At 33.8% G+C, this 12,198-nt stretch overlaps 4 protein-coding genes across 6 annotated transcripts; 2 read left to right on the top strand and 2 right to left on the bottom strand.

The window, feature by feature from the left end:
* The first annotated feature begins 74 nt into the window (after positions 1 to 74).
* Dila (centrosomal protein dilatory) lies at positions 75 to 6,134 on the top strand. The gene is made up of 11 exons (XM_076313146.1): positions 75 to 360; positions 421 to 514; positions 604 to 706; positions 1,254 to 1,373; positions 1,762 to 2,089; positions 3,140 to 3,357; positions 3,819 to 3,978; positions 4,055 to 4,311; positions 4,378 to 4,549; positions 4,606 to 4,769; positions 4,859 to 6,134. The coding sequence occupies exons 1-11, from the start codon at positions 100 to 102 to the stop codon at positions 4,995 to 4,997; spliced, it is 2,016 nt and encodes a 671-aa protein (XP_076169261.1). The 5' UTR covers positions 75 to 99; the 3' UTR covers positions 4,998 to 6,134.
* On the bottom strand, positions 4,977 to 7,192 carry 128up (GTP-binding protein 128up). Its single transcript, XM_076313141.1, has 8 exons — positions 6,977 to 7,192; positions 6,741 to 6,906; positions 6,536 to 6,666; positions 6,221 to 6,460; positions 5,976 to 6,144; positions 5,776 to 5,905; positions 5,577 to 5,699; positions 4,977 to 5,505 (listed from the first exon to the last, which is right to left on the bottom strand). Exons 1-8 carry the CDS (start codon positions 7,016 to 7,018, stop codon positions 5,403 to 5,405), a joined length of 1,104 nt encoding a protein of 367 aa, XP_076169256.1. The 5' UTR covers positions 7,019 to 7,192; the 3' UTR covers positions 4,977 to 5,402.
* A 378-nt stretch (positions 7,193 to 7,570) lies between these two features.
* Arp8 (Actin-related protein 8) lies at positions 7,571 to 10,717 on the top strand. Of its 3 annotated transcripts, XM_076313138.1 has the most exons (9): positions 7,571 to 7,667; positions 7,751 to 7,979; positions 8,063 to 8,230; positions 8,292 to 8,783; positions 8,859 to 9,203; positions 9,284 to 9,430; positions 9,493 to 9,712; positions 9,785 to 9,913; positions 9,993 to 10,715. In XM_076313138.1, the coding sequence occupies exons 2-9, from the start codon at positions 7,950 to 7,952 to the stop codon at positions 10,163 to 10,165; spliced, it is 1,704 nt and encodes a 567-aa protein (XP_076169253.1). In that variant the 5' UTR covers positions 7,571 to 7,667; positions 7,751 to 7,949; the 3' UTR covers positions 10,166 to 10,715. The 3 variants fall into 3 exon arrangements, with proteins under 3 accessions (XP_076169253.1, XP_076169255.1, XP_076169254.1); XM_076313140.1 differs by lacking the exon at positions 7,571 to 7,667 and having other exon boundaries at positions 7,944 to 7,979; positions 9,993 to 10,717; XM_076313139.1 differs by lacking the exons at positions 7,571 to 7,667; positions 7,751 to 7,979 and having other exon boundaries at positions 8,090 to 8,230; positions 8,289 to 8,783.
* LOC143147677 (uncharacterized) lies at positions 9,687 to 11,764 on the bottom strand. Its single transcript, XM_076313145.1, has 4 exons — positions 11,026 to 11,764; positions 10,817 to 10,952; positions 10,685 to 10,741; positions 9,687 to 10,499 (listed from the first exon to the last, which is right to left on the bottom strand). The coding sequence occupies exons 1-4, from the start codon at positions 11,382 to 11,384 to the stop codon at positions 10,347 to 10,349; spliced, it is 705 nt and encodes a 234-aa protein (XP_076169260.1). The 5' UTR covers positions 11,385 to 11,764; the 3' UTR covers positions 9,687 to 10,346.
* Between the last annotated feature and the right edge of the window lie 434 nt (positions 11,765 to 12,198).

Genomic DNA, 12,198 nt, shown 5'->3' with positions numbered 1-12,198 from the left:
ACAACCGTAAACACACCGTTAAATATTAGCGAACGAAGAGCTCTCGAACGTTTAGTACAATCCTACTTGTCCGTGAAAGCAACTGTCCCTTGAATAAACATGATCAATATCAGTCATCCGAAGATACACGGGAAACCACCCGTCAATAGAACCTTCCCAGCAAAGGATATCGACTCGAAGCATTGTGAAATCGCGAACGAAACCAACGCTTACAAAAAAGTAGAATTCGAAATGGAAAAAGCCGACTATAACCAAAATATCATCGAAACAACCGCGTGCTCGTTCGAGCAGCTCTGCGACATAATCAACGATCTAGAGAAGAATATTACCACCGAGATTCCAGAGATCGATCGACTCCAGGTTCAAACGAAATGCTACGAATTTCGAAGCTGTGAATTTAATCTTTTTTCCCTCTTGTAGCTAGAACCGGAGAAAGACAACTCAAGTGAGAAACACGGATCGAACGAAACCACTTACGACGACATAATGTCCTTCTTAGCGAAATTGGAAGATGGTAGCTGACCCCCACTAATTTTTTTCGATGTTAGAATTTTTTTTATATCGTTTTCTCGTGTTTCTACTGATCGATTCGAAACGCGACAGGTTCCCTGGACACAATGAAGGTGAATGTACCCGAGGTGGACCCTGTGATGCTCCAAGAGATATTCGTCAATTCTCAACCCCTGCCTTACGTTGACTGCGACAGGTGAGAATTCACAAACAGTGGGAGGCGTATAGAAGTAACAAATATAATGGTGCATACTTCGATCGATCTTACCGACAAGTAGTCGTATTGTTCTACTATAATTAAAGCTATTATAATAGTCCTTTCATTCTATTCTTAGCCCTCTCCTTGTATTATAAAATTCTTGAATGTATAATCGAATGGAAAAATGCTTTAAAGTTAAGGTTACTTTTATAAATCAAAAAGATACGTCTGACCGATCTTGCTTGGTTTCAAAGTGGGCATAACACCGAAGATAAATTGAAGAATTTAATTTTTGTAATAGATGATTCATCGTAGTGTGTGCGGCGTACCTTTGAAATGCTCGAGATCGACCACTTCTACACTGTATACTATTTCTTTCTCGATTACGTTCGCTGTGTTTATTCTCTTTCTTTGTCCCGAGTCTCGAATCTCGAGACAATTCCTGGAATAAAATCACCATCTGCTCCGCGATAATTTTAACGTTATATCTCTAGATTTACTTAAATCGAACAAGACAAAACGTCAAATTCTCTCATCTCTCCAGCACCGTTCCCGCCAATATCGCAAATCACGTTCCTCGCGCGTTCGAGGAAGACTTGGCCACAGTGCAATTGCTGCTCGAAGAGAAAATCGCCACTGTAACGCTTCTAAAGGAACAACTACAGTGGGTGATCAAATTATTATGAACACTTTGAAACTACTACTTATTTGAAGTTTGATCAAGAATGAAATTGAAAATACACTTAATCGTAGCAACGTCTTACAATTATTTTAAAACTTTTATAATAAAAAAAAATATATATATATATTGTTTTATTACTATTGTTATATATATTTCTATTGTTATTGTTGTGTGTATATATATATATAAAGTTTTTTTATTCTAAAAGCTTTAAAATAGTTGTAAGATGTTCTTACAAATACAACGACACATTTAAAAAAATAATCAAAGTATCGTTTTAAAGGCATTTCCAATTCCATACTCGACTAACCAAATTTCAAATAAGTAGTAGTTTCAAAGTGTTCGTAATAATTTGATCATCCACCGTAAGGTCCGAGAGGAAGCTGGCCTGCGAGAAGCTGAACGCCCAAAGTAAGAGCAACGCGTCCAAGCTGTTGGCGCAGGAAGAGAAGTACAAAGGGATCGTGAAGAGGCATCAAAAGTTCGTCGAGCAACTCATCTCGGAGAAAACCGATCTGACCGAGAAATGTAACTCTTTGGCGACGAGGGTCAAGGAGATCGAGATAAAGATGCAACGCGATCTGAAATGCGCTGCCGACAGACACACGGTGGAACTGCAACGGGCGAAGGAACACTGCGCCGCGGCTGAAAAGATCAAACGGGAGCGTTGGATCGAGGCTAGGACGACGAAGATCAAGGTATCCGTAACGGTAAACAATGGCCGCGCGAGAAGTCGTCCTATCCACGTTAAACCGTTCGACTTTCCTCTCTATCTTTGCTCGAGACGGGTGCATAGCCGATCCCAGTTCTATAATCGCCCTGTAACCGGTGCAGGTATGTACGTTGAATGATCACGGTGTTACAATTTTCAAAACATTGAAACTCTCGTGATACGTCTAAAGATCGAAAATTAGCACTTTCCACGTAAACGGAAACGAAAAAAAAATATCAGAGCCTTTAGTTTACTAGAGATACTCGATTTTGAATTCCGTGTTGCGTACTTTGCTCTAAATAATATCGCGTGATTAGTATTAATGGTAATATTACTCTTTACGTATTAAATTTAGGTTTGACTAGCTTTTGTCACGACTTGGTTAACATCAACTTGGTTGACACACGAAAATACAATTATTTGGGTTTATAGAACCGTTCATTTTTTAACGAAACGATTTTTTTTCGTGTTAATCAAGCTGATGAGGTATCCGCTCGTTAGCCAATTGATCTAGAGGAAAAAGGTGTTCAGAATGGTGCCCTTGACAATATATGCGAAAATCAAGGTCATAGGAGCATTCTCACCCTAAAGTAAATAATTTTATTCCGTATTATCGGAAGTATTGGAATAATTTTTCGAAAAAAAATGTAAACTATATTTAGTGTTTATTTTATCGCTATCTCACGATGTCGAAGTACCAGATGTAGATCGATCGTTATCATCGAAGTTGATAGTATCAATTGCGCAAAAAAATGTTACTCGTACACGCGATAACCACATTTTGAATTGTATTCTTTTTTTCGAACCGATACCTTATTTTCAATTGTTCGATTTTTCTTCGACAATAGTCGTAGAATTATTTTCAATTTTTCAATTTTTACGAATCTGACTTTATTCGAAGATGCGCGAAATTTGACTTGCTGGACTTAACACTCTATGAACGAAAGGATTAAGACACTTCGATAGCTCGAAATTCCAAAACGTGCCATTTTGCATTCTTTGGAATCGTTTTGTAAACGATGGTACCTGTTTTTAGGAAATGACCGTGAAAGGTTTGGAACCCGAGTTGCGAAACATGATGGAGAAACACGCCGAAGAGATCCTTGCACTGAGAAACGTGCACATGAAAGAACTGCAGGACTCGGAATTGCGGATAATACGCAGATCGAATCAACAGTTGGAACAACTCCGATTGGAGCTCTCGGATAGTTACGACAGGATGCTAAATAACGAAAAGAATCTCTTGTCCTCTAGGTACGGAAGTACTCTTTACGTTTTACTTTCGCTCAGAACTCGATTATTCTCATTTAGCTCGAAATAAATTGAAACGAAAAACAATAAACTACCGCAGAAGGAAAGAACATTGCGACTTAGAGCGATACTGGTGTTGAGTAATGCTTATAGTTCTTTTATGTATTACCTAATCTAAATCAAATTTTGATATTCTATTCTTTTAATGTCTGTAAATCACGAAATATTTTTGTTTGCATTTCGTTTATTGTTTACTTACTTCTGGTCCGCCTAGAAAGTTTCTAAATATTTTAATATTATTTTTATCCCTTGTAACTCATCTCCCTCGACGATTTAATTTTTCTCAGTATTTTCTGATTCTATCGACAACTCGTTCATCAAATTTCTAAATCTTGGCTCTCTGTTTAATTCCATTCCTCATTTTGTGCAACGACTTCTAACGTACGAATTGTCCCTTTCGTCAGATACGCGGAGAAGTTCGAAGAGCAAGAGAATCAGTTCAAAATGCAACAAATAAAGCTCGTGGAGGAATTGCATTGCGACAGGGAAAAATTCGTCAAGGAACAAGCGAAACGCGATGCTGAAAAGGAGGACATGTTGCAACGGATTCGTCGTCAATGTCAGGTAGAACTGGAGAATTGGGATTTATCGAGCGAAGAATCGTCGGTCATCAATTTCAGAGACTTGGAATTTTGTTTAGCAAGAAATTGAGTTTCTGAAACAACAGCATTCGAACGAAACGAAAGCTATTCAGGAGTCTTTAAAGACGGAATGGGAGGCTTGGCTCGCTGACTATAAAAGGCAACAGAATCTAAAGCTTGAAAAAGCCGAGAACAAGATACGGGATGAATGCTATAAAGAAAGGGATCGACATATCGAACTCGCTATCGAACGTCTCGAAAAAGATTGCCGAGACACGAAATTGACGCTTCAACAAAATTTTGATTCGAAATTTAGGTAGCTAAAATTGACCTTGAGTTAACCACTCAACTGATCTTTGAATACACTCTCGTACTATTTTAGATCCTTACGGGAGAAGTTCGAAACGGATTTGCAAACTGCGATTGATAACGAACAGTTTCACAAAAATAAGTTAGCGCAGACGACAGATAAACTCGACAGAACCGAAATTCAATTGCAGAAAACGGAGAAAAAATTACAAGAGTGTTTGTCCGACCGAAACAACATAAACGAGGTAATATGTTTCACGGAGCTCAATCGGTATATATACTTTAATAATAGTAATTTTAGGCGATAATGCGGTTAAGTATGGAAAGAGATAATGCAATGAAATTGGCGAGGCAAGAAATCGAAGTAGAGAAAAGAGAACTGGAAGAAAAGATAGCCTCGCTTTATCAAGAAATAGCTCGAAATAATTCAAACAGGAATGCCTCTATGGCTCAGCTGCACAGCAGGTTCTATATCGATTTCTAAATAGATGTATTAAACGCAGTTCTTTCTTGTTTCTTTTTTTCGTTTTATTTATGATCGTTTTACGTTTCAGAATTAAACTGATAATGACTCAAAAGATATTGGCGATCAAAAATCTTACCAAACAGAACAACGACATTAAATCGAGGTGTCAACATTTAGAAAAATTATTGGATCAACAACGAAGGGAGTACATTTTGAAAAGTTTATAAACGTCAACAGTTGACTAACATATATTGATTACGTGTTTTGTTTTTATCTTTATTTTGTTGTGCGCTCGGCTATCTTGCATTTTTATTTCATAAGAAATAAACACAGTACTATCAAACGTTTACGCAACTTTGAAGTAATTTACACATTTATTTGATAAAAAACTAATTTTTGACCACTCCTAACAAATATTCTTTGATTTTGTATATGTAGTGAAAAATTGTTTTATACATTTATTATCTGTATTAGCGCACTCTATTTTGTATTATACTGAAAATATTGTATAGGTTTGTAAGAAGCAGAGAAGAAATCAATTTAAAAGCTTCGATATTCTCAATTATAAATGACCAAATGAACTGTAAAAGTTCATTTATATGAATTATTACAATTGCGCATAAAACTAAGAATTATACTTTTTTCACAATCTGTACGACATCTTCGTCGCATAACACATGATCTTTTCCTACTTTCTGTGGCTGATGTTTGACGGACGATCCCCATACAAGAGCACTGAAAATAAGAAACAAAAAAAGATTGTAGTGTAAATACGAAATATAAATGTAGCGAAACGGTAAACTTACTATTTGAATTCTTTTGCGATAGATCGATGAAGTTTGTTACAAAAATCTTCAACGGCTCGCTTCTCTCTATTTAATACTACAGGAGAATTATAATCCGGAAGTTGACCTTTGGGTTTAGTATAGCTACAGAAAATAGCAAAATAGAATAAGTAAATGAGTAATCTGTAAATAAATAAAATTAATCGCTTTGAAACTTTACATTCGAACCAGCTGCAAATAGTCCCACATTTTTTCAAGCAGATCATCGAAGTTCCATTTATGATGGGCAGAAATAGGCACACAGTGCGGTATTTTATAAATGACATCTAACTCTTCGATACTGATTTGATCTAAAATAAAATACGAACAATTACAGTTAACGTTGCATATTCTAACCGATAAATCGCAACCGACGATTACCTATTTTGTTGAGCAAATAAATACAAGGTACATAAACACGGTTTCCCTCGATAACGTCGATCAAATCATCGGACGTTGCATCATACCGCAAAGTAATATCTGCATTGTGAATTCTATACTCCGACAAAATAGTTTTCACATTTTCTAAATCAAGTTCCGATTGCGCACACTAACAAATAAAAATCAACATAATAAAGTGAATTGCGTATAATTTTTTTTTATCGTTCTACTTGTCATTTAATTACCGTTGTCTGAAAGTTGATGCCACCTTTATCCTTCTTTCTGAAGGTAATATTTGGTGGCTGTTTGTTTAATCGTAATCCAAAGCCTTCTAATTCATGTTCGATTAATCTCTTGTGTCCAAGCGGTTTTAATACATCCAGAACAATGAATATTAAACTACAAGTTCTAGCAACTGCTATAACTTGTCTTCCACGTCCCTTGCCATCTTTGGCACCTTCAATAATACCAGGAAGATCCAATAACTAAAAAAAAATAAATAATATTTAATCATAAAATAGATATATTACTTGTGTTTATAGGGAAACAAGCATAGAAACCTGTATTTTTGCACCCTTATATTTGATACAACCCGGAACAGTTGTGAGAGTTGTAAATTCATATGCTGCGACTTCGGAGTATACACCAGCAAGAGTACTCAATAACGTAGATTTACCCACAGATGGAAACCCTACAATTGTTGTAAGACCAAATTAAAGATCAGTCATTTATGAATATGCTTCAAAGTTAGATCTCAATACACACCGACAAAACCTATTCTAGCATCACCGGTTTTAGCCACTTCAAAACCTTGCTCACCACCACCTCCGCCACCTTTTGGAGTTATGAGTTCTCTCCTCAGTTTAGCTAATTTTGCTTTCAATAAACCTAAATGGCTAGACGTGGCTTTATTTTTTTGAGTACGAGCCATCTGTTAAAAAAGTCATCTTTTGAAAAAAAAGCGTACAAATGAAACAATGTAACAATTGGAAAGAGGTTACCTCGGCTTCGATTGAAGCAATCTTTTCCAGTATTGTACTCATCTTGGAGTAATATGATTTACTGAACTTTCTTTAATTTTTATTTAAAATACGTTCTTATTTAAGATCTTTCACGTTCTTCCATTACAAATTTACGCGAATACTTCGCTACGTTGGCTTACACGTGCTGACAAGTTATATGCACATGTTACACACCATCATACACCATTTACATAGTGAAGCGGTCAAATACGTGCAATCTTGCTACCTCTAAACAAAATACAAAAATTCTGTTCCGAATTTTAAGCTAGTTCTCAAATACATAGTTATGGATTTAAAATTATTCTAAATTTGAGACATTATTAAAAACCATTATTGTAAAGAATGCAGTTCATAAATCAATTTACATAAATCAATTAATTTATAAACCTTCAAATCTTCCTTTATTCAAATGTTTAGAATGCTTTCTAATGAAGAGCAGATTATAGTATAATATAGAATTCGATCAAATAATGTGCACGGAAAGTTGACAGTCTCTTTCTGTGTTGCTTTGAAAATATATTTCATATATAATAAATAAAAATTTTATTTTATTAAAATAATTATAATGAAATATAGTATTACAAGTTATATTTGTAAAATTACTATATAATACCATATGACTAAACACTTGTGTCTTAAATAAGGTGTAATTATACACTATTATATAAAAGTAATATATAAAAAGAAGTATATATGTTTGTGTATATATAATATATAACGTATGAAATATAAGCACATTATTTTATTCGACAGATATGTTAACCTGAAATTTAATAGTACACAAACCATTCAATGCACCTGATACAAGTCTTTCAATTACTGCTTCGTTACACCAGAAAAAGACGCAACATATTTTTAAACTGAAATAGAGACTCAATTAATAAATTGAGTATTTTATCAATGACACATAACCTTACGAACTATAACATAGTTCAAAAAGATATATATAATCATGCCAGTTTTTCAAGAATCCTGCGCGGAAGTAATGTTTTAAATTATATACTATTAACATACATCATGCAATTTAAGTATACAAATATCCTGCAATTTTTTTTTAAATTTCAGCAAATCCAAGCGCAAACAATTGTTATAATACATCCTGGCTCTGTGTACCTTAGAATGGGTCGAGCATCTGACTTGAACCCTTGCACTATATTAAATGCTGTTGCAAGAAGACGTTTACCTGGAGGATTTGCATATAAAGATAATTTATTACCACTTACTGTTCCACGTGTAAGTTTGTCCATAGATAAAATTTTTACAAAGATGTCTTATTGTTTACTGCTTTTAGTAGACAAAAGAATTGACACAAGCAATGGAGGAATCGCGTCTCCAAGTGTCACACACTTTACAATCTTGCCTTCAATCTGATGGAAGAAGAAGATATGCTACACCACCACAGCAGATAGCTGCCTTTAATCGTAGATCAAATCCAGAAATATCCTCTCCATGTAGTGTCGAATGGATAAAAACAAACAAAGATATAGTGGTTGGAGACGATGTATTGTCTTTAAATCCAGATGATAATTTTAATATTCACTTTCCATATAGGAGAGGAGAACTTAATGTACATTCAGGGCCTGGTGGTAGTTTAAGAGCTATTATGGCTGATTTGAAAACAATTTGGGAATATGTTCTCACAGAGAAAATGGACATTCCTTTAAGAGACTTAAAACATTACAGAGCTGTTCTCATCATACCAGACATTTATAACAGGCAATATTTGAAGGAATTTACAACTTTGATGCTTTGCGATATTGGATTTGGAGCATGTTTTCTTTTACAAGTTAGTATATGTAATAAATTTAAATATTCAGTAAGAAGTAAATTATTATGATTAGTTTATTTTTTTTTTTTAAAGGATCATGTAGCAGCTACATTTGGTGCAGGATTAGGGTATGCATGTGTTGTTGATGTTGGAGATCAGAAAACATCAGTTTCTTGTGTAGAAGATGGAATTTCCCACAGAAACACGAGGGTGCGTATGGATTATGGAGGAGGAGATATTACACAGACATTTTTCTGGTTACTTCAAAAATGTGCATTTCCATACAAGACATGTGATCCTTCAAATAAATTGGATGCATTACTTTTAAATCAACTTAAAAAAGATTTTTGTCATGTTGATTTGAATGTATGTGGCTCTCAGGAAAAGACATTCGTCGTTAGAAAGCCCAAACAACAAACAGAAAAATATACTCTTCAGGTATAAACAACTCTCCACTGTTATGTTATAGGCATGAAATTGTTTAAAATGTTGATAATTTTGATAAGTATCTTTTTTAGGTTGGTGATGAGTGTTTAGTAGCACCACTTAGTTTGTTTCAACCAGAATTATTCAAGGTCACTGGAACACATAGTGTACATATACAGAAGAGATCAATGGGTGATCCAGAAGATCCACATGATGAAAATTACTTACGAGAAACAAGTGTAAGTGTGCAGAATATATTGATTTGTTTCCACTCTATTAAATATTAAATTTGTTACTTTAGAGAAGGGGCATTAAAGAAAATCTGGAACAAACATCTGAAATGCAAGAGGAAGCAACTGTTCCAACAGCAGGAGGAGAAGAAGAAGTAGTAGTAGATGCTGTAGATTCTGCTCCGATTACTTTGTCGAACCGTGATCTGGATGTTCCACGTGATTTTGTTGTCGGGCCTCAACAACTTTTAGGTCTTGATCATGCTGTTTTACAAAGCATCGATCGTTGTCGTATGTATTTGACGAACCACAATAATATAATGAAAACACGTAATAAGACCTTATTTCATTAATATTTCATAGCTACGGAAGATCTGAAAAGAAAGATGTACAGTTGTGTGCTTGTTGTGGGTTCTGGTATGAAATTTCAAGGCATTGGTATGTGGTTACACAATAGGATCTCTCTTCAGATTCCTTACATGTATAGAGCTGGTATGTTTATTTACATGATAATTTAGCTGTTACAAGAAATATATATGACAAATCCTTTTTTTTTTCTATATTATTACAGAACAACTTGATATCATAACACAGCCTAAAGAGATGGATCCCGGCATGACGGCTTGGAAGGGTGCTGCGATTTTGAGTTGTTTAGAATCTGCTCAAGAATTATGGATTGGTCGGCAAGAATGGGAACGCATTGGTGTTAGGGTATTGCGAGAAAGAGCACCCTTCATGTGGTGAAATTATAAATAACCAAAGTATTGTTTGTAAGTGTAATTTAGAAAAGAATCTTTAATTTTTTACACTTACATACTATCTAGCAGTAAATACTATATACTAGATCTCTTTTATACTTTTCAAACTTAAAATATTAACTACAGAGCTATTATATCTTAAATTTCCATTACAAATATATTATTTTTCATAACATATCCATTAATTTAACTTTATTTTTATCATTCCTGTGATACACAATGATGTCAGCTTCAATTAAAAAATTTGAGAAGTCCAAAACATCTGGTGTAACATCCACATACAAATCATCTCCACCTTTTAAATATGATGATGTTAGATTCTGAAAATTTATTTATTTAAATTTTTCCTCTGAGCAATTTTTATTAACACATTAAACGCCATGTTAGTCACTGGTAACTGACACTATATTTTTCGTTCAGTCTGTGTCAGTCACCGGTGACTGACGCGAAGACAAAACAAGCCTGGTGCTTAACGTGTTAATGCTAAAATAGATTTTATATTTACCCCTAAGAAGTTTATTAAGTTATCATCATCGGGAAACAGTATGTTTACCACACTGTGCTAAAAAATTTAAATACAAATTATAAAATTGAATACAAATAAAATATTATTATAATAATATTCTTTTCAATTTACCAAATCTGACTTTACACTATGAAACATCCGTTTCAATATAACATATTCTTCTGCGTGTTTTGCATTGTCTACCATTTCATTATGGTTTAAATAAGCCTGTTTCATTTTCTCTAAACCCATTTTCTTGTTTTCTAAACTGCAACAAAAGTGATAGATTTTAGATGATCATTTATTATAGTGTTTCCAAATTACTTGTTCTTTTTACACACTAAGATATATCATCTTTGATAAATAATAGGTGCTTTTCTATGCTTTGAAAAAGCTCTTTCGCTGACTGAACTTCCTCTTCTAGTTCTTTCAAAACTTCAATGTGTAAATCAGATGTCATAAGTACAGGATAATCTTTAGGTTTTTCCTTAAGAACCTGATTTAATAAATTTTGGCAAAATTTGTGTTGTTTTTTCCTTATTTCGTACGATGCAATAGTATTCTTAAAAGCTATTGAATGATTCTCTGACAATACACTTCTTAAATCTTCTATTTCCTGTACTCGTTCCGTATGTGCATCCGTTAACATTTGGAAAGCGTCGTTTAAAGTGTACTCCATTCTCTGCATTTTGTTTTGCATTACTACACAATACAATATCCGTGTGTACAAATTTTATGAAAAATATTTAAAACCGGAGACTGTACAATTATCCAATAAAAACCGCGCGAAATTGAATAAATACGTTTTTAACTAAACATCACACAATTTACTTGCATTTAGTGTATTTACATTTACTGCTTCGGACAAACATTTGGCTAGAGCAGAATTGGCGGTAAATTACATAAAACGAATAGTAGAAAAACTTCAAGCATAATCAATGCCATGGCTCATACTATAGCAAAATGGTGATGGAGGACGAAATAACGGATGTCCTATAAGTTTTATGACGTTGCATCGCAGGGTGGATTTTTCAGGAGAAAACTTTAAATGGCATTTTCTATTAATGATATGAATTTAAATTTGTAATATTGATTAAACGTAGAAGAAAATACAAAATAAAGATTAAGATTAATTATTAATTAAAATATTGAACTTCCCTCAAACAATTCTGTTGTCAAAGTAAATTTTTCAAAAGATGTAAATAGTGTATAAAATATGTTACTTTAACTCAGAAATCTACCAATCGTGAAATGTTTTCTTGTACATAATATCAAAAGTATCATTACTAATAACAATTATAATCGTAATGACGAAATCAGAGGGTATTCGACTTCCCCATTGATGAGATATAAATAAAAATATTTTTACAACTACTGAATTACAAAAGCTCGTAAATATATTCATACAAAAAATATTGAATATATTTTTAACGATTAAGGCAAAATATATTTTATCGACTGTACGTATTCAGTCACCGTGAATTGTTGCCAAACATTAATATTAGATGTCTCTT

This window comes from Ptiloglossa arizonensis, chromosome 5 (genome assembly GCF_051014685.1).
Source record: "Ptiloglossa arizonensis isolate GNS036 chromosome 5, iyPtiAriz1_principal, whole genome shotgun sequence".
In the NCBI taxonomy this organism is placed as follows: Eukaryota; Metazoa; Arthropoda; class Insecta; order Hymenoptera; family Colletidae; genus Ptiloglossa; species Ptiloglossa arizonensis.
This window is presented reverse-complemented; position numbering and strand designations above follow the sequence as displayed.

What these genes read in the sequence shown, in the direction of transcription:
- Dila (XM_076313146.1), top strand. Translation starts at nt 100, where the DNA reads ATGATCAATATCAGTCATCCGAAGATACACGGGAAACCACCCGTCAAT. An exon ending in CAGAGATCGATCGACTCCAG is followed by an intron (nt 361 to 420) that starts GTTCAAACGAAA and finishes TCCCTCTTGTAG; the next exon opens with CTAGAACCGGAGAAAGACAA. An exon ending in ATGGCTCAGCTGCACAGCAG is followed by an intron (nt 4,770 to 4,858) that starts GTTCTATATCGA and finishes TTTACGTTTCAG; the next exon opens with AATTAAACTGATAATGACTC.
- 128up (XM_076313141.1), bottom strand. Translation starts at nt 7,018, where the DNA reads ATGAGTACAATACTGGAAAAGATTGCTTCAATCGAAGCCGAG. An exon ending in TTATTTGCTCAACAAAATAG is followed by an intron (nt 5,906 to 5,975) that starts GTAATCGTCGGT and finishes ATTTTATTTTAG; the next exon opens with ATCAAATCAGTATCGAAGAG. An exon ending in TATTTGCAGCTGGTTCGAAT is followed by an intron (nt 5,700 to 5,775) that starts GTAAAGTTTCAA and finishes TATTTTCTGTAG; the next exon opens with CTATACTAAACCCAAAGGTC.
- Arp8 (XM_076313140.1), top strand. Translation starts at nt 7,950, where the DNA reads ATGCCAGTTTTTCAAGAATCCTGCGCGGAA. An exon ending in TACCACTTACTGTTCCACGT is followed by an intron (nt 8,231 to 8,291) that starts GTAAGTTTGTCC and finishes TGCTTTTAGTAG; the next exon opens with ACAAAAGAATTGACACAAGC. An exon ending in GAGCATGTTTTCTTTTACAA is followed by an intron (nt 8,784 to 8,858) that starts GTTAGTATATGT and finishes TTTTTTTTAAAG; the next exon opens with GATCATGTAGCAGCTACATT.
- LOC143147677 (XM_076313145.1), bottom strand. Translation starts at nt 11,384, where the DNA reads ATGCAAAACAAAATGCAGAGAATGGAGTACACTTTAAACGACGCTTTC. An exon ending in ATCAAAGATGATATATCTTA is followed by an intron (nt 10,953 to 11,025) that starts GTGTGTAAAAAG and finishes CTTTTGTTGCAG; the next exon opens with TTTAGAAAACAAGAAAATGG. An exon ending in ATAGTGTAAAGTCAGATTTG is followed by an intron (nt 10,742 to 10,816) that starts GTAAATTGAAAA and finishes TAAATTTTTTAG; the next exon opens with CACAGTGTGGTAAACATACT.